At 47.0% G+C, this 26452-nt stretch overlaps 7 protein-coding genes across 7 annotated transcripts; 3 read left to right on the top strand and 4 right to left on the bottom strand.

Annotated features, from left to right (window-relative positions):
• Positions 1–1677: 1677 nt before the first annotated feature.
• On the top strand, positions 1678–4278 carry AWJ20_2116 (putative carboxylic ester hydrolase; the record flags this gene model as incomplete). The annotated part of the gene is made up of 1 exon (XM_018879044.1): positions 1678–4278. The coding sequence occupies one exon, from the start codon at positions 1678–1680 to the stop codon at positions 4276–4278; it is 2601 nt and encodes an 866-aa protein (XP_018736998.1).
• A 428-nt stretch (positions 4279–4706) lies between these two features.
• On the top strand, positions 4707–5669 carry AWJ20_2115 (uncharacterized protein; the record flags this gene model as incomplete). The annotated part of the gene is made up of 1 exon (XM_018879043.1): positions 4707–5669. The coding sequence occupies one exon, from the start codon at positions 4707–4709 to the stop codon at positions 5667–5669; it is 963 nt and encodes a 320-aa protein (XP_018736997.1).
• A 259-nt stretch (positions 5670–5928) lies between these two features.
• On the bottom strand, positions 5929–7419 carry MDM34 (ERMES complex subunit MDM34; the record flags this gene model as incomplete). The annotated part of the gene is made up of 1 exon (XM_018879042.1): positions 5929–7419. One exon carries the CDS (start codon positions 7417–7419, stop codon positions 5929–5931), a length of 1491 nt encoding a protein of 496 aa, XP_018736996.1.
• A 1023-nt stretch (positions 7420–8442) lies between these two features.
• On the bottom strand, positions 8443–14316 carry BEM2 (Bem2p; the record flags this gene model as incomplete). The annotated part of the gene is made up of 1 exon (XM_018879041.1): positions 8443–14316. The coding sequence occupies one exon, from the start codon at positions 14314–14316 to the stop codon at positions 8443–8445; it is 5874 nt and encodes a 1957-aa protein (XP_018736995.1).
• A 4362-nt stretch (positions 14317–18678) lies between these two features.
• GAL83 (Gal83p) lies at positions 18679–20103 on the bottom strand (the record flags this gene model as incomplete). Its single annotated transcript, XM_018879040.1, has 1 exon — positions 18679–20103. One exon carries the CDS (start codon positions 20101–20103, stop codon positions 18679–18681), a length of 1425 nt encoding a protein of 474 aa, XP_018736994.1.
• Positions 20104–22642: 2539 nt separating this feature from the next.
• On the top strand, positions 22643–23764 carry LPX1 (Lpx1p; the record flags this gene model as incomplete). The annotated part of the gene is made up of 1 exon (XM_018879039.1): positions 22643–23764. The coding sequence occupies one exon, from the start codon at positions 22643–22645 to the stop codon at positions 23762–23764; it is 1122 nt and encodes a 373-aa protein (XP_018736993.1).
• A 218-nt stretch (positions 23765–23982) lies between these two features.
• OXA1 (Oxa1p) lies at positions 23983–26074 on the bottom strand (the record flags this gene model as incomplete). Its single annotated transcript, XM_018879038.1, has 2 exons — positions 23983–25144; positions 25953–26074. The coding sequence occupies 2 exons, from the start codon at positions 26072–26074 to the stop codon at positions 23983–23985; spliced, it is 1284 nt and encodes a 427-aa protein (XP_018736992.1).
• Between the last annotated feature and the right edge of the window lie 378 nt (positions 26075–26452).

Here is a 26452-nt window from a genome sequence, read left to right as displayed (position 1 = left end):
ACAGCCAAACGCGCATGCTGAGTCCGGTTGGGGTCAACTTCCGACAGGTGTTGGGACACCAGAGAGGGGTAGACGCACCCCGATTCGGGTCACCCCTGAAAATGCCCCTCACCCACCCCTGACTCTCGATCCCAGCTCTCAGTTCTCCAGGGCTCTGTCTTCGAATTCTCGACCTTTTCTGGGGCCAATGGCTCTGTAACAGCCCCGACTGGGGGCGGGGGACCTGCCTCCGGCGGCTGGGGCTCCGCCCCAGACCCCGCTGCTCCTCTCGCTTCGCTCGAGTCGTTGCGTTGGGGGTCCCAGGAGCTCGAGTTTGGGCTATTTTGTGCTCCAAAAACACGGATTATCTATTTTTTGAGCCCGTGCCCGACGCAACGACTCGAGCGAAGCGAGAGGAGCATTGGGGTCTGGGGCGGAGCCCCAGTTGCCGGAGGCAGGCCCCCCAGCTTCGAGAAGTATCTGAGTCGCAGTATAGTCTTAACAGAAGAAGAAAATGGCGGGTTTTTGGGAGGGTATCGAGAGATGGGTTTCAGTTGAGATGTCGGGATCAGCAGGGTCGGTCGCGGATCATTCAGTTGCATGTTGGCTGCGAGATGCGCTGATGGTTGACGGTTTGGAGATAAGACCAATTTTACTTTCTACGTAAGTTGTGGGGTTAAACAAGATGCTGATGTGATCCACAGGGCAGTTCATGATAAGATAACAGTGACTGATGAAGTCTGATATAATCTGAGACTGTCATCAGAGATACGGAGATGGTCTAGTAGTTTCAACACCATGATATCTTTCAATATGAGATTTGACGACATCAGAGGAGCCGTCATTTAGGTAAGGAATGTTATGGTCTTGGCTTAAGCAGATGAGGGTGTGGATGTGGAATGATATTATAAGACTAAAAGGTGGGAATGGATTCAAAAGGAGAGAAAATAAAATCACATTGTCAGGGATTATTTAGCATCTGTAGTGTAGAAACTGTGTGAGGATAGTTTGGAGACTACTAAGACAGCATGCTCATTTCCGAAATATTGGGCATGAGAACGAGCTACTCGGTTTAACAGAATAACGGTTTATGTGCTGATCGGCGATATTCATGCAGGGGAGACAGAGATAGGGTTATTCTTATTTCAGTTGAATTCCTCTCATGAAGCTAGATGTTGTTTTTATCGGTAGATCAGGACTATTTGATTGCAGTAGAGGTCGTGCGGAAGTATAAAAATTAGAGAGGAAATTAAGATGGCAGTTGTAGAACTACTTAGAGACTACTCATACTTCAGACCAGATGGTGGGCTTGAGACAGCTCTTTCTACCAGGAGGAGCTAATATATCGACTTTTCATTTCCTTATCACAAACAAACTTCAACTAACAACTGTCAGGGGACCCCCCTCACCCGACTCGAGCGCAGCGAGAGGAGCCACGGGGTCTGGGGCAGAGCCCCAGCCGCCGGAGGCATGCCCCTCCCCCTGCGTCCTGCGGACCCTCAACGCTCATCCCCAGTTTTATCAAGTCCAGCACGTGACACCGGTGCATGACAGGGACTGGAGGTCTCGAGCAGATATGTATGATCCTAGTTGCTATTGATTCTGCATGTGTCAATTGAGAGTGATAGGATGGGTTCTAAGGAAGAACTTGGCAACGAAGTAGAGAGCCAAGACAGCTCGACTTTGATTAGCGGAAGTATGGTAGAGCAGGAGGCTCCTGCTAGGGAATTGTGGTTTTTCCACGATTCGCCAGTTGAGTTAGAGGATCCAAGTACCCCTCTTCCGACCGCCACCGCCACTCCACCACAGGGAACACCGACCCAGTCACCCAGGAGAAGTCGAGAAAAATCACCAGCGACATTCGGGGCTCATTTCAGTGAATCATTACGATCCAGAGGGAGGGAAAGGTCCGTCAGTACGGGTACACCTGTCAATGGCACCAGTGGTAATACTCTCAAGCCGAGGCCTTCGTCGGGCTCGCTAAAGGACGAGGAATCCCAAAATACTCCAGCAAAGGGGTCAATTAGCTATCCGGTATTTTCAGTGACTTCACTTGTTGGCTCAGTTACGCCAAATCTCAATTGGCAGGCATTCAGCCCTTACGACTGTAGATTGCTGAACAAGGAGTATAACAAGCCTTTAGAGGAAGAAGAGGAGCCGGTACCAGTTGGATGTAACCGATTATATCAAGTATCACTACAGTCTATGGATATGACTCCGATATACTGGGCACCACTAACCAGTCCGTATAATGTTCACTGCTCGAGCTGGTTTTTCAGTACATCGCTGACTCCTATTGAACCATCTTTGGAGGATGCTATAGAAGAAGCGTTTCAAGAGATCAAACCTTGGACTTCTACTTACTTGGCAGAATTAGAAGCTGCCATTACAGTTCCTGAAGCCATGACAAAACTGAAAACTCCAATTACCTATTTTGATGGCAGATCGGATGTGTCAGTAGAGGTAGTGTTCGCACCTACATTTAAGCGAGACTCGGCGAACGAGCTGCAACCTGAGCAAGAAGAAGAAGAAAAAGAAGAAGAGGAAGAAGAAGATTCAAACGATAAAAAGGGTCAAGATATTGATCTAGCTAAAGGTGAGAGTGAGAAGAATGACCAGACAGCGAAGGAAGAAGACGGTGCAAAAGATGTGAACTCGGATGCTGCGTCTATTGCCAGCTCTGTAGCCAGCGGTCCTGAGTCGTATCCAGTGGCATACATATTTTCGGCATCGTCGTCAGTATCAATTCCGTACATATTTTCGAGCACCTCGCCAGCTCAGCTCATTTCATCGTTGGTAGCTGGAAAAGCACCACCAGGAACCCTGTTTACAGTTCAGCGACACTTTTCTTGGCAAGATTGGAAAGCATTGAGGAACCTTCCTGATCGTCCATCAGATGGTGACGAGTATGCACCCCGTAAAATTACCCAATTGGTTCTTGTGTTTCATGGAATCGGCCAGAAACTGACGGAGCGGGTAGAGAGTTTTAATTTTACATATGCGATCAATTCGTTCCGGATCCAAGTGTCGAATTTTGTCGACTCACAACAGCTATCGCAGTATATTAAAGAAGACACAAATATTCTCACCTTACCAATCAACTGGCGTCGAATCATCGATTTTGAGAACTTGAAAGGAACAGAGAACAAACCCAAGAATTCCGAATTCTCACTGAGCGACATCACCATGAAATCAATTCCATCAGTTAGAAACCTAATCAGTGACGTGATGCTAGATATCCCGTACTACATGTCTCGTCACAAGAAGCTACTATTAGATGCAGCAGCTCAAGAAGCAAACCGTGTTTATTCACTGTTCACTAAGATCAACCCCGAATTTGAAAAGTCTGGAGGTACAGTAAATATCATTGGTCACTCATTGGGAAGTTCAATTGCCGTCGACTTATTATCAAGCCAACCTACAGATGTGACGAAATGCAAGCCCGAAGAACTAGAAAAGAAGCGAACCTTGAAGTTCAATGTCCACAATTTGTTTCTCGTCGGCAGTCCTGTAGGATTCTTCTTGCTTCTTGAGAACGCACAATTGCACCCCAGAGAATTGTATGACCGCAAAAATAAGATAGATCCGGGCGACACGACCCACAAGTATCCTTATGGATGTATTGCAGTGCGAAATGTATACAACATTCTCCACTACTCGGATCCTATAGCATACTACATCGGCCCCACTGTCGACCGATTACAGGTATCACTAATTGAAACAGCCACACTCCCCAGTGAAAAAGCGTTTATCGTTGCACAAGCTGCTGACGCTGCTGGATGGGTCAATGCCCTGACTTCGCGAATACCATTTATGGGCTCTCCCAAGAACGAGTCGACTAAGGACATCACTATACAAGAGAAAGAAAAGCAGATGCCAGACGAAGAAGACGCTGAAGTACAAATTCTCGACGAGAAAACAAAGCCCTTGAAAGAACTTCTTCCTGGAGTCACACTAAACAGCGAGTACGTCGAAGTCGAGCCCGTGACCAACCCTACCGACGCTCAACTGCCCAAGCCAGGACAAACTGTAGAACTCGAGGATCGAGATTTTGAAAAAGAGTCAAGTGGCGAAGAAAAACTTATACTGTTAAATGAAAACGGGCAAATCGACTGGGTCATTCCCCTAACCGTGTCACTGGAAAGCGTCTCCCAGTACGTGTCGATGCTGACGGCACACTCTGGCTACTGGGACTCGAAAGACTTTGCCCGCATGGTAGCTATAGAATGCGGACGAGCCAAAGGCGTTGATAACACCATCTCCCAGTACCGAGCTAGAAAAAAGAACAAGTCCTCCTAGCTTTTATATCTATTAATTTATTCTACATGACACATCCGGGACGTGCCTCCGGCGGCTGGGGCGCTGCCCCAGACCCCGTGGCTCCTGCTTCGCAGGAGATGCTCCGGGACCCCTAGAAACGACTCGAGCGCAGCGAGAGGAGCCACGGGGTCTGGGGCAGAGCCCCAGCCGCCGGAGGCACACCCCACCAGTCACGTTCGTGCTATTACGAACATCGTGAACATATCTTATCGGGCTGCATACGCCGCGCATAAATCATGCAAAAAAATAAATAATTATTTTTCACTTTCATCAGGCAAGATTGATCAGAACACATTAAGTTTTGAGGTCTGTTGTACATATATATAAACAAGATATTTCGGCGCTTGTTATTTGGCTCGCGGTTGTCTAAGACTATGACCCACGTTGACAAGAAAATTAAATCTACAATGAAGATCGGAACACACAGTGGTACTTTCCATGCAGACGAGAGTCTGGCTGTTTACATGCTGAGATTACTCCCTCGATTCAAGGACGCTGAATTACTGAGATCGCGTGACAATGAGCAATTAGAAACCTGTGATATCATTGTTGATGTGGGTGGAAAGTATGAGGCACCAAAATACTTTGATCACCACCAACGGGAATTTAACGACACTTTTGACGACGAACATAAGACCAGATTGAGTTCTGCCGGTCTTATTTACAAACATTTTGGAAAAGAGATTATTGCTCAACTCACCGAGGTCAGTGTAGATGATGCCAGTATCGATGTGCTTTACAACAAAATTTACAACGAGTTTATTGAGGCAATTGATGCCAACGACAACGGTATTTCTGCCTACCCCGAGGACACCCCCTCCAGCTATCGTACTGGAGGCATCACACTTCCCTCTCTAGTTAGCAAGCTCAATCCTCTATGGACCGAACCTAACACAGACGAGGTTCTTGATGCCAAGTTCCTTAAAGCATCAGAGCTCATGGGAACTGCTTTTGTCAGTGTTGTTGAGAACTACGGCAAGGGCTGGTATCCAGCCAAGCAGCATGTGCAAGCTGCTTTTGACGCTCGTGATCAGTACGGTTCCGAGGGCCGTATCGTTGTGTTCGACACGTTTGTGCCTTGGAAGGAACATTTGTACACTATTGAGAAAGAGCTTGGTAAAGAAGGTGAAGTGCTGTACGTGCTTTACTCTGACGGCAAGGGCTGGCGAATCCAGGCAGTTGCCCAATCTTCGTCTTCTTTCACGTCTCGTAAACCTCTCCCTGAACCATGGAGAGGAGCTCGTGATGAAAAGATGTCTGAAATCACCGGTGTCCCAGGCTGTGTCTTCACGCATGTGTCAGGATTCATTGGTGGCCACAAGACCAGAGAAGGAGCTCTCGAGCTTGCCAAATTGGCTCTCCAAGCTTAATAATTTAACCAGTCTTTAATAAATACATTTACACAACCACTGTAAGTCTTCCTCATATGGGGGACACCCCCGTCTCGACTCGAGCGCAGCGAGAGGAGCAGGGGGGTCTGGGGCAGAGCCCCAGCCGCCGGAGGCAGACCTTCACAAAAAAGATATAAACAAGAGTTGAGAAGCTCTATTCAGAGGATGGATGGTCATTACAGCAAATACAAAGGGACATAAAACTTTTAAGGGGTCCGGAGACAGAATAGAAGAGCCACTAGGCGACATAGGCCGGTGGAGGTGGGTTGTTTGTATGGTCGTCGGGACGGATGTTGACGTTGCGACTGAAGAAGTCTTTGAACAGTTTATCTTTGGGGAGAGCGTTTTCATGGGTCCAGTGAACATGTTCGTGTTCATGTTTGGACGAAGGAGCTTGCTTTCCGTCTTGTTCAAGGATCGAAGTAGGTTTAAGAATCGACTCGCGTCGCTGTCTTGGAAGTTTGAGATCGAGTGAAGGGATCGCAGACGTCGAGGCCAGAGACTCGTCAATGACCGGTAAAAATGCAATGGATGTGGTTTTCGACGAGTTCAGATCGGCTGAAGAGTTGGAAGATGTGTTAGAAGATGAAGGGCTGAGGGACGAAGAAGTGTTGGTGCTGGAGGTGGTATTTGAAGAAGCAGATGTGGCTGTCGATGCAGATGTTGGAGTACTTGATGAAATAGGTGTAGAAGCAGCAGATGCCTCGGCAGAAGGAGTATCAGAATTTGTAGAGTCGGATGCCTTGTTACGCTTAATCTTGATAACTCGTCGTTTGGGTGTGATGTTGGAAGATCTGTTTTGAGCCTGTTTGGTTTGTAGTCTCATGACATCGTACAAATCGTCGCCGCCAACAAGACTCTGTACATCGCGGCCATTTTTGCGTCGAGCATTCTCAAAAGATTCTAAACTGGACCGGTATACAGCTTCCGGGATAGCGGGTGTGAACAAGTTGAGTGTTCGTTGACTGGCACACAGAGCTTCTAATTTGAGCATATTTGTAGGACTGAACTCAGGCATATCAGGGTTAATTTCCATCAGCGACACTGGTTTCAGTCGTGGAGACGATGGCTCGGTCGAAATAGGAGACGAGGTATGTGATTTCAACGACATCAGCTCCGACATCTCCGATCCTGAAGGAGTCCATTTCTGACTCAATTTATGTAAAATCGTCGGTAATTCTTCACGGAACAACACTCGAATCTGGTTCTCAATTTGTACTTGTAAGAACTTGGCAATGCCTGGTAACGCATCAAACGTCGAGCTCACTTTAATCTTTTCCAATGGGTCATTTCTAAACACCAGAGTCAGACCTTTGGCTTTTGAAAACACCAGAATGATAATTCCTGAAAGCACTATATCTGACAATGTGAGATTTAAAGGCATAGCCAGAGACGACGAAGCTCCCAAAAACTGTGGCATACAGAATCCAGGAGCGTTCTGTGCATACACATTCAATGGATTGGCCTGTACTTTAGTAGCCAGAGTTATAGAAGCATTGCCAGAATAAGTGAGTTTAAAAATGCCACGAAACCTGTCATCAGCCAAGTCGCCAATTTCGAGGATTTCTAAATCAGGAGCCTCACTTCCAAGAGATAAATCCTGAACAATAATCTTGTCGACAATAATAGGAGGTTTGTTGGACTTGTTCAGCGCATCAGTGAGCAACTTCTTCGCTCGTGTGTAGAAAGACTCGTCATTAAACGAGTTCCAGTTGAATTTGAACGACATTTTAGCCGATTAGCTCAACTCGAAACAATAAATATACCCAAACACCCCCAAACCAAAACAATACCGTTTGGAAGATAACCTGTCTAAACAGCCAACCAAATAAACAAAAACACGAAATAAATAAAAAAACTTGAATAAAAACCCTGAAACAACGACCCTGAATAAAACCCCAGAGGATGTCAGAGCGAGATAAATGAGTGCAGAACCTGGTTGCCGCTGCTATGGTCTCCGTAAATGAGCAAGCCAATCACCAAACCCAAAAAGACCGAGCCGATACCATTTATCGAGCACTCAGTGGTTTAGAGGAATCCAAGTCGACTAGCAAACGGGGATCGAAAGAACGTCGAACAGAGTTGAAACTGCCAGCCGGTTCAATCTAATAAATAAAAAAGCTGCAATAATGGGATGATGTTCCTGAGGCAAAAAAGAGACGATACAGAAATAAAATGACTTAGTTCGGCCAATGTTTTTTTTCTTGCGTGAGTTTTTGCATCTCTCACTTATCGCCCTGCCGGACTCTGCGTTTGGGACTTTCTTTCCCCTGTTCCCGCCAGCCGTACCCTGATGTCACTGTCCGCAATCGGGCTTTTTATTTAATTTTACCCCTATCGGGCCACCCCCTAACCACTACCCCGGAAAATCCCGGGTCATGCACCCCCGCCGGCTGTCTCGAGTCCGGGGCCGAGTCCGGGGCCGGGGAATCCGTGGACGGGGTTTGCCTCCGGCGGCTGGGGCTCCGCCCCAGACCCTGGCTGCTCCTCTCGCTTCGCTCGAGTCGGGCTTCGGGGTCCCTGACGATCGGTTTTTTTAGGGTCTACCTCCAGGGTCCAATATGCAGGGTCCGGACGCCCGACTCGAGCGAAGCGAGAGGAGCAACCAGGGTCTGGGGCGGAGCCCCAGCCGCCGGAGGCAGACCCCCTCCCCGGGAGATGCGAGCGAGTATTAACACGTAGAATCATTAGATATACATAACAATGGGAACATTACTAAAGGGGGTTCTGCGCGCTGGGAGAGGTAGGGGGATTAGTAGGCGCTGACCTCAGTGAAACTGTCTCTGTCGTGTTTGGAGCCTGCTTGATTGCCAGTTGGGAGTTGTGAGTCGGTGTTTTCAGTACCAGAGTGGGTTGTAGAAGGTTCGCTGGAGTCGGGTTGATTGTCAGAGGCTGTATTGTGGTTTTGGTCGTGCGAGTTGGTGGTTTCGCCAAGTGAAAGGTCGGCGGTATTCGCAGTGATTTCGGCGGCTTCTGTGGAGTATTCTACAGGCTGGTCGTCGCCAAAAAGTCGCTCGTGGTGAATGATCATGGTGTTGAGCACGTTCTGCATGGCTTTCATTTGGTCGACAGCGCTGGCAGGCAGGAAACTCATTGAAAATACAATTGCCAGGTTCGGGGTCTTCATTTTATTATTGGCCTCGTGCTCTGCAACTTGGCCCAAGTGCCTCAGGAGTCGTCTCAATAGATTATAGTTAGGTGCAGGTAACTTTCTAATAGAAACACGCAATTGTTTGAGCATGTCTTCAGTTCCAGCACCAGACGATCCGCATTGTACGAACTCTGGGAACAGCTCGGTCGTCAGCAATGGTTCACGAAGTTCTCGTAAGTACAGTTTGAAACATCCTGCCACGGTATTGATATCGAACCATCTATCGTCTTCCATATCAACCTCCTGACCAGAGTCGAATGCTGCCTTTAACGCGTGTACACTAGCCAATGATCCGGATACCCTGTATAATCCGACCTCGTCCAATCCACGGCTTTCAATCTCGTTCAACAGAACATCAACAACCATGGGAATGTCTCGAGCTTCTCGTTCACACACAACTGCAATTGGAACGCCAAATACACGTGTGAATGCGACTGGAGATGCTGGTGCATTGGGTGACGACGATGACGACGATGGTTGAAGTTGCCCTCGTAATGTGGCATATCGCTTGCCAGTAGTTGCCAGTCGCACCCACTCGGCGGCGTCTTCATCACTCAACCCTTGGAACACCAGTTCAGATCCGTTGTTATCTTGCACCACCACCTTGAAAAGTCCGTAATTGCCATGCTGGTTAGGCACTGCAATGATATCACAGTTTGCCAGGTTAATCGATGCCAGCAATTTACATTTCGAGTCGCTAATAGTTGAAATGTCGGGCAGTTCATACACACTGACAATACGGTCCGAGGGAGGAATGAAAGTTCCTGAAAACGCCATTGAAATAGGACGTACCGCTTTAAACAACCCGCCAAACCTCGATCTTTGGCTCTTTTTATCGCTCAATGTTTGTGAGCCAATCGTTCCCGAGCTAGAAGATGAGCTTCCATATCGAGATTTCAATGACTTTTTAACGTCGCGGTACTGTCGTTCAATCAACTCGCGCTGTCTGACATCGCGCTTCAGCTTCTCGGCTTCTAGCGTCACGTAACTAGTGAAAACCTTGTTTTTAGAGTACGATCGTGGGTACTCCTTGGTATCACGAGCAACCGACTCCTTGAGCGTTCGTTTATCTGTATAATACAATGTTTTGTCGGGATTGACAATGTACGCAATCCGTCTAGCAACAGTTTGAATACGGTGACTGCCGTTAGACACCCGACTTCCATCTTCATTGTCGTCTTCAATCTCGCCTTTCATTTCGCTGACGTTGGTAATCAGGTTATAGATGAATCGTCGCTTGTCGAAATTGATGAGACTGCTGTTTTCAACCGACATGTTGGGAACATAGCACACAATCTCAAACATGCGTTCAATAGTCCAACCAACGCATGGAGACAATGGTTGTTTTGACCCTGAGAATACCAAATTCTCACCACGAATTACTGGTACAAACATTTCAAGACTGGCAAATGAAGTCGGGTTGCTGCTTCTGTGATACAATTTACAAATTTCTCTGCTAGCCTGCATCCAAGAGTTGGCAAACAGACGACTTTCCGGTCTCAATACCGATGCAATAACACACGATTCGATAAACGAAGGCACTGATGTTGAAATGCCACTGTTGTCGGCTTGGCTCATCCATAACTGGTCCGAGTCGGTAGTCTCATCCTTGGGGAACAAGTCTAAGAACGTCATACGAGCCTTGGAAATACCAATCATACGTAATATACTAATCATACGTTGTATACGGTCGTCCTTGTGGATTAATGGATCACCAATCTGGTATGTCAGGTATGAGATGATATTATGACGCAGTCTGAATAGCTCCTGGATGGAAGGAGGGAAGAAATCCAGAGTCTTTGCTCGTTCTCCATTGGCATTTTCTCGGTAAAGAGACTCTAAATAAGTGAAAATATCTTGAATCACAAAATCATCTTCACTGGAATACGGTGGAGGTGAGTAATGGAAAAATCCATTGATTTCTGCACTTTGCAATTCGAGTGTCTCGAAAAGCTCCATCCATTCCTTTACGCTCACCATGCCGAGATACTCTGAGACAACGAGATTGATATCATCAATAAACTTTTCTAGCTTCATAAACGTGACATTGGTGTTGCCAACTGGCAAATTCTCGTATCGCATACCCACTGGGTTTTGAGGAATCAACGGACAAACATCGTTGGGACGATAGGACTTTTTATAAAACAAATTGCGCACCTTTTTCTGCAAAACCTCCATTGTTTCAAGGTATCCACTATAGTCCTCATTGATTTGTGAAGAGGCTTGTAATCCCTTCCAGGAAGCAATATCAGTACCAAAGATTTCAGTAAGTTCAAGAAATTGCTCCTTCAAACTGACATTATCTGCAAAATCAGAAAAGTATTGCGAAACCCACAAATGACACGCTTCTAAGACACCAATTTGAATCTGGGCCACAATACCCCAAGCACGGTTATTATCAAGTGGAATCTCACACACAGGGTCCCAGTTGGGGAACTGCACGTCATCAAAAGCCACTTCACGCTCTTTATCAGTCAGCTCGTCAATAGACATGGCTGCAGAGCGAGCGCCCACAAAACGCTTGCGCAAACTTGTCAATAACTCCAATGGCGAGCAGAAACTTCGAAATGTAGCAAAAAATGTAAGTGTATGTACATTCATGTCAATTCTAAAGTCCGGCAAGTTACCTTGTCGATCAACGTCTTGTTGGTTAACAAACGAAGCGAATCCATTGACTCCGAGCACCAAAATATCTACCAACCGTTCAAGATTAGCAGATTTGACAACAACGTCAATAGACACAGCAAAACTCTCAAAAACCTTGGAGAAATCGGGAGTTCCTCCATTAACAGAAGTTCTAGGGCTAACGGTAGACCCGAATTGTGTCGAGACCCGGCGAGATGACATGGATAAATGTTTGGATGGTGCTTCTATCATACTCGAGGGACGGGAATTGTATTCCTCAGAGAGCGACTTGAGCACGATATCCTCGTTAATATGGTACAACTTAGCTCCCATGTTGAGAACATCGCGGATATTTTTCATGAGAATGTGTTGACTGGCGTACTTGGCTACAAACTCTCGACTGAAATAGTCAATATCTTGCACACCAGTAGTCATGGCTGATGATTTTGTATTTGATGGTGGGAAACTGTTGGATCGGTGTAAATTAGTCGATGCATTGCGACCTCCAGATAACAGAGTTGAGCTGGTTGACAATGTAGAATGGCCGCCGTGTGTGTAGAAATTGCTACTTGCAGAGGTTGGAATTGTCGACGCGTTTGTACCATCGCTCGACCTGGTGGTTCCCGAACGTACAAGTCGTTTGTTAGATGATGAAAGGGCAGATGCGCCTCCGGTGCCAGCCACTCCACTCAATGCTGATATTAATGATGATTTGGTGAATAGTTTATAGGTGGCATTTGTGTCGGTGAATATGAGTGGCAAAAACGATCCCGTCATCAATGGTGACTGCTGGGAATAATGGTATTTTAGGTAGTTTCCGAATTTTGGTGGGTCAACCGAAAGCGACAATTTAAAGATTTCCTCCTGTGTCAATTGTGGTGTTTCGTAGTTTGTCACTAAAAGTGAATGCAGTAGCTTTTGAACCGCTGCATTAGGTTGTGGAGGAAGTCCAAAAGTGTCATTTTGAGGGATGCGATCAAAAAAGTATTTCCAACTGTTGATAACAGTACGTACTCGGTTGACACGATCTTCACACATTTTGTAGCTTGTAGCACCCTCGTCTATCTTGACCGTCAAATCAGCAAAAAAGCTAATGGATCGTTCTTTGGGATATGTCACGCCAATATCTTCAGTGGCCACTCTAAAAGTACGTTTGGACATGAGATCCATTTTGGCCCTTCGATCGAGTTCAAATAACTCGTGACCCCAATCTTTGCCAACATTTTCTCGCAGCTCAATTGGTACATATGCCCAACACTCACGTAACCGTAGAATGGCCGGTGAGCAAATAGCCGTGACAATAGCCACCCAACCTACTAAATCACCACACACTTTCAACGAATTGCCAAGATTAATCCAGTGTGTCAAAAGTCTTCCTCTGTACGAATTATCAAACAGTTTCGAATACTTGGGACTCAATAAATGATCAATCAGCAACACACCCAAAAAGTGTAGATTATTCGCGTCAAACACTAGCGGGTTATACCGATGATAACTATAATTGGTCTTGAACAGCAGCGAAATGTCAATGGCAGGAGACCACTGTTTATAAAATTTTAAATGGAAACAGGAGATCTGGTTGGCTAAAAAGTCAGTTGATGTCAGCTCAATAAACAAATCCGGGGGAATATTGAGTTGTTGTGCAGACAGTCCACCACCGACACCTCCAGTACCTCCACTTCCACCACCAGAACCAGAACCAGACAAATTATGAGCTACCTGCTGGCGAGGCGGCAGATTGGCAATACTGCTAATAGAATCGCTGCCAATGGAAGAGTCGATTCGACCCAAAAATGCGTGTAGTCGTTCAGACATGGAATCAGTTACTTTTTGTTGCATACTCCACAACACCTCGGTGTCTTCTCGTGTATAAGTAAGCATTTTGTTCATTCGTTGATGTTTTTGATAAATAGACAGTTTCAAAGCGGTGGAAATCTGGTCATTGTATGATGATACAGAATCTGCTAGTTGTTGAAGTGATGCATGAATCGAGTTATTAAGCAACATGCCCTTGAAATTGGTCAGCATTGTATCAATAACGAGCTTGACACGAACTGCAATGGCCTGGGCATTCGGCCCTCCACCACCGCTGTGTGCCTGTCTTGCTACCGATAAAACATATTCCTTCATCATTTCCAGGGCTCTTACTACATCACCCATCAAAGGAATCGTCAGTACCGCAGTCGTGGCAAAATCTTCGTCACCGGTGAATAAAATGCTATGACAAATGGCCTCGAAACTGCCATTGACAATTTTGCCCTGTGAATCGAACAATAGATCCGGATGCACGTCGAATCCCCGGTATGAAAGAGAATGAAATGATCGCGAGCCCGCTGCTGCTGCAGCTGCTGAGACTGATGCTGAGGAAGAAGATGCTGCTGTGGCTGTAGACACCGAACCCACTCTTTTATGACCTCCACCACCACTGGTGGCAGATGTCGGCGAGCTCAAATTGGGTGATAAAGGATGTGCAGGCTCTAAAGACGGGTCAAACGATTTTATACCCAGATCCGTCGGTGGTTTATACAGCAGTAAAGTGCCATTTTTGAGTACAGCTCTTGTCAGACGCCAGCTATAAACCTGGCTCGTAACTGCTGCACCATTCGTACCACCTGAACCGCCAGGACCGCTAGCCAACGCCGTCAAATTCGAGCTAATCGACCCACTCGGCACCAGAGTATTCGACGAGGCACTGCTAGAAATCCCAGCACCGCTTCCCGACCCTGCTACAGCCGTCGTGGCAGACGCTGACGACGCATGTCTATTGACCCACCCGTCTTTCGCAGCATTCAGCCCGTCACTACCACCCGCAGCGCTACCACCCCGCAACGCCTGTGTCCTCCGCTCCATGGGAATTCTGCTCTTGTTAGTAACCGGTCAGATTAGGGGGGTGTCTGTGCTGCCTCCGGCGGCTGGGGCTCCGCCCCAGACCCCGCTGCTCCTCTCGCTGCGCTCGAGTCGGGCGTCGGGGAAGCCCTCACGGGTCCGGGAAATAAAAATCAGAAACAATAAAGTTCTCGATCATGTGTGGACTGGAGAGATTCCACTGGTATTTCCTCTTCCAGCAGCCACAGCTGATACCACAGCCAACAAATATCAGCATCTGACGCCGATTCTTCTCCTGATTATGATTCTGATTCTCTGCTTACATTTATGAGACCACCCACTGTCGCACTTCAGGAACTCCAAACTCGCGATGAGATGCCACGATGAAGAAATACAATCTAGTCCCCCGTTAGTTTCTCCGCACCTCACCCACGAACCACACAATCCACCCATTACGACCCAACCCCCAAACCACTCCCCCTCCCCACGCCCGACTCGAGCGCAGCGAGAGGAGCAGCGGGGTCTGGGGCGGAGCCCCAGCCGCCGGAGGCACACACCCACCCCCAGACCATACCCCTGAGCGCGGTGGTCGCGGACTTACCTTTGTTGAATCGGTATATGTACAAATGAGATATGGGGCCAGTGGTTTCACCAATGTTTCAGTGGATCGAGATTAGTGAAATCGAGTCCCAGAGAGGATCCAAAATTGTCAGTTGTCAACTGGTGGAAATCAGCCTGAAATACTCTGTTTGTGGCAGTCGCGTGGCTCAGCAGACCTAATTCGAAATCGAGGTCAATGTATTACCAGCACCACACAAGCAGCCAACGACCGAGTGGTAAAAAAAAACAAGTCTGGGTGTACCTAGGAACGGTCCGTCTGTCAGTTATGTCAGTCAGTCCGTCAGTGACTCCGACAGTCAGACGTGAACAAAGAAGACTAAAAGCCAGGGGGAAAACGAATAAAATCAAGTAAAAAGATCAAACACAACGACAACCAAGAAACAAAACAAAACAAACAAAAAAACAAATATTACACCCAAAAAAAGCCCTGCTGTGGCCTCTATCGAAAATTGTGTCCTGCGAAATTATAAGGTTGGTACGTGTAGAAGGAGACGCTCGCTGCGAGAAAAGGGGAAACTCCCGCCAAAATGGCCATGCGTGTAATATGTACGTACTTGTCTAGATATGTGGGTAGGGTATCTGCCGTGCATGGAGAGATGATGTAAGGAGACACCAGCAGCAGCAACTTCAAATCGTCGCCAGGGGTTCGAACGAGGAGGGGGGGTCTGCCTCTGGCGGCTGGGGCTCTGCCCCAGACCCCGTGGCTCCTCTCGCTTCGCTCGAGTCGGGTTTGGGGGGTGTCGCTGGTGCTGGGGTGGGTCGCGATCACGAGTTTGTCAGTTTTCTCGTTTGAGTGTTATATATTATCTGGTTATCTGGTTATCTGGTTATCTAGTTATTGGATGTATAACGAACGAGCGAGGTGCAAAATACAGCCAGAAAGTGCTGCTGATGCGGATGCTGATGCTGCCGATGCTGCTGCTGGCTGAGAGCAGCGGGTGTACGAGAGAAGCGAATATAGCTTACCGGACAGATGCTGCAGAAGCACGGTCGCCAAAGCTAACTAGCACCTCTGGTCGTAATGTACCCTATATAATATCGCTGTAACGGGTCTCTCTGTGAGAGAGATAGATCCCCCCCTCTACAGTCAGTCTGAAGTCAAATTACTAGGACCCTGCTGTGGGCTCATTTCGTCTGCTTTTTTTTTTTCGATCCGGAACTGGGAATTGCCAATTGAGTTTGGATTTGGAGAATGGAGAATGGGAACTGGAATTGGAATTGGAATCGGATGCTGGAGAATGGGAATTGGGAGTGTTGGCGATTTCAAGTGCTGCTGACTCCTGCCGCTCCAGCAGTTCCGTCGCCATTGCCGTGGTATGCATGGCTGTCCGGTTTTCTGGCAGCTCTTACATACCCGTATAAAATGCTATTAGCGTTTTCCAGCTACAGAAATACGCTCTCATGCCCACCGACATCCCAAAATAAACACCACCGGACGCGGCAGGACCAATTACTCGGTAAGAGCATTTTTCACATGCAAGCGGCAGCTGCCCCTAATAGTTAAAAATAGATGCAGGGACCTGCCAATGCAGCCCGACCACCTCACCCACAACCGCTATCAACCACACCAACCCGACGCAAACTCCTGCGAAGCAGGAGCCACGGGGTCTGGGGCGGAGCCCCAGCCGCCGGAGGCACAACCCGCACCCCCCTGAAAATCAAACTCTCAGTCAAGCCCGTATTTCTGCCGCATTGGCCCTATTTCATCTCGCTTGGTGTTTCAGGATCTACGTACCTGCCCGTTCCGGGCCGCCTGTCATCGCTGTATGCGGTCGCGTGTAATTTTGTCACCCCCTGATTTCGGCTCGGCAGACGCCGTGCAATAAGTTCCGGGTCGGTGTTGCCTCCGGCGGCTGGGGCTCCGCCCCAGACCCCGTGGCTCCTCTCGCTTCGCTCGAGTCGGGCTTGGGGAGTCCTGGTCAGGTGGGTGAAGGCAGGAGCTCGCGTTTCGTGGTATGTCTGAGATTGATCTTCGTGATATGGACCATGCGAGCATTGTAGGTAGGAGTTGGTTAAACAGGGTGTGTATATGTATAAATACGATGATATGATAAATAGGGTCTCAAGCCTAAACTTTCCCTTTGAAAATATCTTCTTAAACACTGGTAGTCTAATAGTCTTTATAAAAGAGGACTTCAATGGATACTACGTACCATACCCGTAATGCTGTCGTATGGATGATGCACTCACTGTCTGGATGTTGGCATTATAGATAGTGACATCACATAGACCCTGCCAAACGCTTCTTGGAAGACAAATTCATATTGGATTGAGGAGGAAATATGAATTTAATAATTTATAATTAGGAAGTGGTTAAATATTGAATCCGATCTACTGCTTTCTGTCCTGTCATGCTCTATTTTTGCTGGCTGATGGGAGTCGTTGACTATCGATCCCATATCTGCTTCGTTGTTAGGAATACTTTGTTTTTTTGTTTCAGATTACCAGTCCTAGGGACTGTTCAGGGTGGATGGTATAATGCGTTGCGGTCGACCAGTTAGTTACTTGATTCACAAGTGACGTTGCTCAGGGTCTATTACAGGCTTTGGTTGGATGTACAGAAATTATGTCAGTCAAGATGATATTCCGGTAAGGCTACAGTCTTGGTCTAAGTTTTCAGGCCAGCTGGTATTAACAACAGTACCGGCTGCAAAACCACCATTACGAGTCCTATCTTATAAACGCGATAACCAGTTAAAAGCAAGCGGTACTAATCAATATATGCTCGGTTTCACCCAGCTGCAGGGACCCTCGAAGCAACGACTCGAGCGCAGCGAGAGGAGCAGCGGGGTCTGGGGCGGAGCCCCAGCCGCCGGAGGCAGACCCACTCCAGTACCAGCAACTCCTCGCTTTGAAACTTTGACCATTGGGGGATATATATAGGTGATAAATACCGAATGTCATGGGTGAAATGGGTCTTGTGAAGTAACCCCTGAAAGATCATCAGAGTACCGCTGCTGGCAGATAATATGCAGGTCCGTGTGTTGATTAATCCGGGATAGGCTAGTGCTGCAGCCCAACCTTAATTAGAGGCGCGGATCACTGCTGCATTTGCGCGTGTCAAACAGGTGAAGTAATTGCTACTGATGTTATATTATATTATATGACGAGCTGTGTGTTTGGTAATATTGCAAGTTGATTAAAATGGTGACAATACGCGTCTGAGATAACTTCGAGTCTACTCTCGTCTCGCTTAAATTTTGGATCCAGTGATATACCCCATGTCGCGGCACTGTGGACCTGGTTCATTCTCGCTTAAAAACTGGTAGTAAGTAAAATTTCATCTGAACTCGTTTATTCGGTGGGCCAACTCTGAGGATAATGCCGGGAAAAGACTGTGTTTCAGGCTTAATTTTGTACGGGCTGAAACAAACTCTAATATCGACACAATAATCTTTAGACTCAGGCATATTGCGATATTTGGCTTTAAAACCCAGTTCCCTGTAAGTTTATGCCGAACTTGACTGTACTCACAGGATACTCATACGCCTTGGCCCTTGCTTGCTTGCTTGCCTGCTTTTTTTGTTCAAGTCTGACTCAATTATAAGTTCAACCTGCGGCCTCTCATATATCAACTCTGGACTTCAAAGTACTTGATTTTGCAGGTTACAAACCGATCATATCTAGGGTTCCCACTCATGTCTATATAAAGGCTAATTTATGCCAACAGCACGACCCAGGTAAACCCACCTCGTGCATTGGCACTCGCTTTGCAAAATTTAGGGGCCCGGCCAGATGACTAGTAATTAGCATATATTATATTAATTATAAAGGAGCATAGAGGATCTGAGTCACGTACTTGCGCGAGTAACGACTGATCGATGCAACTGCGAGTACGTTATGCTTGATAGAGGTGGTCGCAAGATGGTTTAGCACGACATGGTTTGGAATAGGAAGAATAGAATTGTTGTCCTTTTCTGTCGAGTTAGAATTAAGGATGACGCCCTCAAGGTGTGGAGGAAGTTGGGGAGGTGTAACAAAGTCAGATGACACAAACTGGTCCATGACCTCAGGATCGGTGAATACAGAAGGAATTTCGTTTCCATATTGCAATACGGGTTCGCGGAGCATTTCGTCGTCCTCATTAAACTTCTCGTACTCTCCATCACCCTCGTCGTCTCCACCAATGCCACCTGCTACAGCTTGAGATTGGCTTTGCACTGGCCGATCTTCTTCTACTCCTACTTCAATATAGTTGACCAAGTTACCCATGGAATCAGTAGCAGTAGGTAAGAAATCCGAACAACGAAGTTCATTGTCTACAACAAAACGAAGTCTATGTGTTCCTTTTGGTAGTTTAAGCACCACAGAAAACAAATCCTTAGAAATAGTAGGTGGGGTGCTTGCCAATGGAGGCTGTTGGTTATCACCGGATGCATCCGCGTGAGCTTTCTGATTCTGTAATTGCTCTTCACTGACTTTAGACAGTCGGATCATCTTACGCCAGCCGGTAAATGTTCCTGTAACGTATACCTTGTTTCCTCCCTGTTTCCAATCAATCACAGTACTAAATACATTTCCTTGATAATCGTCTTGGTTAGTAAGAACAACTTCTTCGCCTGATCCTGCTCGTGACAGTGGTTTCAACTCATTAGTCAGTTTAAGTTTCGACAGTTCCATTTCCTCTTCATCCATTTCAGCTGGCTCATCAAGCAGCAGAGTGGATTTCCTTCGTAGAGGCGGCCTTTTGGCTCCATCATTCGAATTCGTCGAGTTCGCATCGTATGATTGTAGGGGTTGAACAACTGGTTTATTCGAGCCACCTACTCCGGCAGAAGCAGCTGGTGGCTGTGCGGTCGTTGCTGATGAAGGTGTTGTCGCCGTGGCAGGTACCTGTCTGACATTTTCTTCATGACTGGCACTAGCAAATTCCTCATGATGGAAACTCGATGATCTTTGATGTTGATTAAGTGATCCGGTATTACCACTGGTTCCGCCGGGAGGGCTAACAGTAGCCTGCTCTTTGGAGACACTAGTAGTGGCAGTAACTCCTACTCCAGCAATGGGAATCTGATCAAATCCTTGAGGTGGTACAGGGGGGAACTCCTCTTGATCATGTGATGGAGTACTAGTATTTGAACCTTTATGATGAGAATGGTGAAAGTGATGTCTATGATGTTGTTGTTGTTGGTGTTGCTGCTGCTGTTGCTTATTAGCAGCGTCGTCTTCTTGAGACGATGAGTTACCCATTATAATTCCGCTATCTAATAAAGAATTGTACTGGAGATATTATGATGAACAACAAAAATCAAGTGGATAACCAAGTATATATCGTTCAAGTAATACAGATGTGTTGACAACAGCTAGCTCGTCTTCAAATCGATCATCCAATGATACCAGTTTGCTTGGTCACCTTTTGATCACGCTTTCTTCTGATATCTCTACTCTACTCAATGCTGATATTTGAGCTTCGAAACTTAACTCCAACTGTGTACAATTCGAAGCAAGCAAGTAAGTACTAAATAAATATAACCTCAGTGTGCGATGAATACACAATTACGAACAGAGAGCTCGATGCTCGAATCGCGATGTATCCGTTATCAAGCCGCACATGCACATATCCAAGAACGGTTGTTAGACTAATCGTGCTAAATATTATGATGCTTCTAACGGGGTTGACCAACTTTTGATCAAGAACTACTCAGCCTGAGAAATCGCAATTGTAACAAACCCATTCCCATATAACTCCATAAATAGAAGAAATTATACTTGTATAAAATTTAAAGTGACAGCTCTTCCGGAAGGCACTTTTCACTGGGGTAAATGAATTGATCTGCATTGTTATATCCGGGATCAATTGGACCCTGATTTCAGGGCAAGCAGTTCGCCGACTGAATCACACCTCAGACCTCAGTTTTTTTCTCTTGTTTCGCAAATATATAGGCTCGAGTATCTCTTTAGACCTATAAAAACCCGACCATGAGATGTAAATTGGACTGACTTGCTAGTTCCATTAAAAATGAACATCAAAGCACTGAGTCCGTGGGTAAGGGCTCATCATTATCTCTCTCACTATCTTCTTCACCGTTTCCTTCACTATCGCAATAATTGTACCAGGATATTCAATCTAGACTATCTCGATTATAATTCTTCCACTTATCCTTCTTATTCTGTAGCTCAATTGTTAAAACCCCTTCTCTTATATATCAACTTTGATCCCGCCGTGCTATTTTGCATCTATATACCACTTATAACTACTACATTATCAGCATGTACATTGAGATCTCTTAAAACGCCCATACCAAACAACCCTCAATTCCACCAAGCCACTCAATTGATATAAACTTCATCCATCCATGTCCTAAAGAATCAACTGAACGACCAAGGAACCCACTAGCACCGATTTATCACACTTTTCACCAGGGAAATTGAGCTAAAACTGGATCACCACCACCACCACCAGCAGACTCCAGCTCCAGCATGAGCACAATCTCTGGTGCATGGTACCATTCACCGGACCTCGTCGAGCAGTCGCGAGGCCTGCTGGTCATAGCACTTTTCAAACCCTCGCTCGACCTACCTCCAGTCGAGGGCCGTCTGTTCAACATCGACCCCAGCACCGGCTCCCTTGCATTATTCGACCTCGGTCCAACAAACACTCTCGAGTCACTTGACTTCAAATTACTCTTCCTAGAATCGCTCACCACCCTATCCAGTAAGTGCCGCTCTGCCTCCCAAACCCACTCTAACCTTACTAACCTCCCTCCCCCAGTTTTCGACGACCAGGACCGCCAACAGGCCCAGCGGCTGGCGGCTCAAGTCGACGAGCGGCTGCAATCGGTGCCGCACCTGATCCACACGTAACGGGCGCTGCCTCCGGCGGCTGGGGCTCCGCCCCAGACCCTGGTTGTGCTCCGCTTCGCGGAGCGGCTGGGACCGTCGACGGACCGACTCGAGCGAAGCGAGAGGAGCAGCGGGGTCTGGGGCGGAGCCCCAGCCGCCGGAGGCAGACACTCCCTCGGCGAGGCGAGGATGTTGGGCTGTTGTTTCTGTTTGTAGGTAGCAGGAGAGAGCTTAATTTTATTGTAAATTGCATATGAATTTTGAGCCTGGTCGCGCTCGGAGTTTGGTGGTGAACCGTCAGGGGGAGTCGGAGGCTGATGCGGGGAGTCCGCGGAGACGCACGGTTAAATGTTGGAACGGATCTTTTTTCCCCGGATTCTGCATGCACGGAGGTGCTGCCTCGGTAAGTTACAGGCTGGGTCGATGCTGGTTTAGTCCTCGCGCTCTTGAGATAAGCTCGGGCTTCGATCTCTGTGATAATTCTCTTATTCCGGTAGGAAGTATATAAATAAAATCACCGGTCTGTAGATCCAACTTCCGTATTCCACTGTCATTTAATTGTTCATTATTTTTTTGTGTTCTGAGTTTTGCTCATTCTCTCACTCATCTCAGCTCTCCTGTTGGTTGTTGTCAATTTAGATATACATACTGGACATCGACACAAACTGTTATTCCGATTCTTGATCTGAATTGTTTTTCGCTGCTGGATCCTAGCCAAAATTGCATCAGACCTTTCATCTATAGACGTCATCTATCGACATCATCTATTGACATCATAAATAGATATTCTCCATCAAGATCATCATCGGCATTATATTTACAACTACATCCTCGACTTTGTTACTTCATACATCTGATCTGTTTGTCAATTGACTCTGTTCAAGTTTAACCAACCAAAAAAAAAAACTATTAAATCAAGTTCGATCTGTTCTAGAAGCGAGACAAGATGACTATTACTAAAGAAAGATTCGTTATTGACGCACACCATCCTCGTGAGAGTTTCGACTCGACGGTCAGTCCTGACGACCGTCTTAAATTGGTATACAATGTGTACAAGGACGACCGGTTCGACAATTCCACAGCAGACCCTACTACATTGATCAATCTTGTGTTTGCTCATGGCACACAGATGAACAAGGAGATCTGGCAGTATATGATTGAGCTCTTTTACAACGATTTTGGCGCGCGACTTGGTAACGTTGTTGCCATTGACGCTATTAACCACGGCGAGTCTTTAATTCTTAACAACGGAAAACTGGGTCCTTACATCACCTGGTCTGACGGTGGTAAAGATATCAACTGTGTTATTCGTGCTCTAAACAACGTGGGTCCTACAATTCTCATTGGCCAGTCCATGGGTGGTGCCATGTGTACCTACGCAGTTATCCACGAGCCCGGTCTGATTGACTCGATTGTCATTATCGATCCTGTATTGTATTTGGATCCTGAATACTATACCAACGAGCATGTCACTGCCCTGACCAGCGATCGATTCAAGAAACTCGAGAAGTACATCAAAACCAAGTTCCAGAACAGAGAAGAGTATGAGACATACATGTCCAAAAAGACCATTTCACGAGGATTCCATCCCCGAGTTCTCAAAGACTATATCGACACTTCTGCTATTGAGAACCCTGACGGCACCATCTCCACCATCAACAGTCTGGACCAGCAACTCATTTCATACTTGTCTTCACAGCCCACTCTACGAGACCTGTACTCGCTATTGACAGCCATTGACAGCGAGGTTCTCTATGTATGTGGTGACATTGCCGACTGGAACCCGCCAGATGCTCACGAGAAGGTGATCGAGCGTCTGCGATACGGCAGTCTCAAAATTATCCCCGGCGGCAAGCACCTGGTCGTATTTGACATGCCCGACGAGACCTACGCCGCCATCAAAGACTTTGTCGACCGCCGAGGCAAACGCGGCTCCGAACTCATCCAAAAAGCCCGTGCTCGCTCCAACTACAGCCTCAACCAGCGTCTCGAGTTCGCTCACGAGGGCCGCAAGTACCAACTCGAATCACTCGCCGCCGGCAAACGGTTCGTCTACTCCAAGCTCTAATCTAATAAACAATCATCTCTGTCCGCGCTGCCTCCGGCGGCTGGGGCTCCGCCCCAGACCCCGCTACTCCTCTCGCTGCGCTCGAGTCGTTTCGTCGACGGTCCCAGCAACTCCTGCGAAGCAGGAGCCACGGGGTCTGGGGCGGAGCCCCAGCCGCCGGAGGCACATGCCCCCCGGAAAAATGTACAAGAGGTTCTATTTACATGGCTAGGAGACGTCTATTTGCGGGGCTTTTTGGTGAACTGCACGTATTTCGATCGCTCTTCGGCCTCTTTTTCTTTTTTGAGACGCAGTTCGCGCTCGGCTTCGCGCTGGGCCTTTTCGGCACGCTGTTTGGTCTTTTCGAAGCTCTGTTTGAGGGTTTCCATGATGGACAGGTTGTCTTCGGGGTTCATGGCGGGCTTGACAATGGGTGCGAGTCCTACTTTGTTTCGGAACGTTTTGTTTTGAAGAAGGAATGTCTGGCCGACTGAAAGAACACCGTTGAGTGCAAAGTACATACACACAGATGCTGGAAGTGACATGGTCATGGGAACTGCGATCAATGGCATGTATGTGAATATCTTCTTCATGGCTGGCGACATGGTATTAGCACCGGTCTCTCCTCCGAGTTTGAATGTCGTGGCATAGAACAATGCTGTGATGAGTTGCAAACCGACATATGGGTCAGCAGCTGCCAGGTTTGTGAACCATAGAGCTCCTTCGCTCGTGAGTCCGTGAACTGGCACTTTAGACATGCCATTAAGTGCAGAAAACACGCCAATGAAAAATGGCACTGATGCCATAGGAAGTAACAAGTGTGAAGTCTTAACATTGTGTGCCAACATCAATTTCTTACGTTCCATTAATGTCTTTTGTGCCGCAATCGGGTCGTCGCTATTGGTATAGTCTTTCATAAGTCTGTTCAACTCGGGCTTTAGGGCTGTCATTTTGGCCGTGGCGTTAGATGCCTTGAGATACATGGGAAACATCACTGCTCTCATACCCACTGTGACCATGGCAATAGTAGCCCACCAAGGAAGTCCCGTGCTCACATGGACGATCTCGAAAATATGTTGGAACATGCCAGGAGGCCACCACCAGCTCTGTGCCAATCCCACCGACTGGAAATATCCAATCTGATCTGGACTCACTGTATCAACCACGGCTTGAATTGTCTCACTGGCACTTTGTACAATAGGAGCAATCTCGGTTTGGATAGCTGAACCTGCTGATGCTGCTAGCTCGCTGACCGTCTCGGTAGTGCCATTGGTGCTGCTGGTAGTTGCACTGGCAACCTGCGAAGAATTGAATCTTTTGGCAAATCCTGGGAATGCTTTGGTTTGTCTAAGAGCAGGACGAACTCCGAAAACTGACTGTTGTAACACACTTGACCCATATCTCGAGACTCGATTGAGCTGGGGTTGTTAGAAGGGGGAGTCTGGTTTTCTGCCTCCGGCGGCTGGGGCTTTGCCCCAGACCCCGTGGCTCCTGCTTCGCAGGAGTTTATTGGGGGGTCGGACTTACTCCTGAGACTCTCGGTGTTAATCGGATCATCTCTCGACTTTTTACGACCCAGATCGTTTATCTGCTGCACAGTCGTAATTGGAAATTTCACTCGAACTCGTGCTTGATTCTGAAATTTCAACTTCACCACCCTAACCCACAGATGTCAAGCCGCTTTTTCTGCGGTTTAGCAGATCCAGTTCTCTAGCTACATGTCGTATCATATACGTCTGATGATGCTATTGGGATTTGATTTCTCTTTCTAATTGTCCATAGTCAATTTTGGTTTTGTTACATTTTAGTACTGTGTTTCTGATGCCACTGTGAGGTGCTGGTAATGGTAGTCAGGGCTTTACAGAGGTATGGGCCTACTCGGTCCCGTACTGGCACGAGGTCTGGTCTTTTCATTACTAGCAAGAGGACGAAAACGAAATGGGCACACATGGCATCTTCTTCTGTGGTCCAGAATACATCGGAGTATGGATCTTCTTCTTATTTTCCATTTGCTCGTGGTGATTTCAGAAGTAGCGATAGAATTACCACTTCTACGATATTTGATACTCACCCGACAGTAGGAGCTTCATTCCTTGATCATAAAAATAATAATCTTCTATGGAACCATTCATTAAGTTCTAGAAACGATATCGTACGAGCTGGTTATAGACACTTTTCCACTAGTGCTATCAGAAAGGCCAACTCGTACGGTTCGTCATCCTCAGCTTCTCCGGTTCTGGGTTCTGGCGAGGCAACTGTTGATTTGGGTTCTGGATTTGTTTCAAACGTGGCTAGTCCTATGTCTGGTAATGTATCTTCTCTTAAGAGCATTGATTTCAAAGAAAAGTTACGAGAAGTCCTTATCCAGCTCTCTGTAAACTGCAACTCTGCCAACTGGAACTCTATTATTGACGTAATCCAGGGCCTGAGAACTCAAAAATCTTATGGCGATGCTCTTGAAGTGGCTCAACTAGTTCTGAAAACGATACACACCGAGTTAAAACCCGGTTTACTTTCGTCAGTTTCTAAAGAAGAAAACTCACCTTCGGCGGTTACTACCGTCTCCAATATGCATGTCTCATCTGCTTCACCCCCAGCTGAGCTTTTTGAAGAACTTTTTTTAATAGTTTATGAATCTGCAACCGTCACATATAAAACAGTCGCTTCACGGTCGGCTCCTTCTCGAGAAATTACTAAGGTAACAAGTAC

Source organism: Sugiyamaella lignohabitans, chromosome B, assembly GCF_001640025.1.
Source record: "Sugiyamaella lignohabitans strain CBS 10342 chromosome B, complete sequence".
In the NCBI taxonomy this organism is placed as follows: domain Eukaryota; kingdom Fungi; phylum Ascomycota; class Dipodascomycetes; order Dipodascales; family Trichomonascaceae; genus Sugiyamaella; species Sugiyamaella lignohabitans.
The sequence above is the reverse complement of the archived record's forward strand: the minus strand, read 5'-3'. Positions and strand labels throughout refer to the sequence as shown.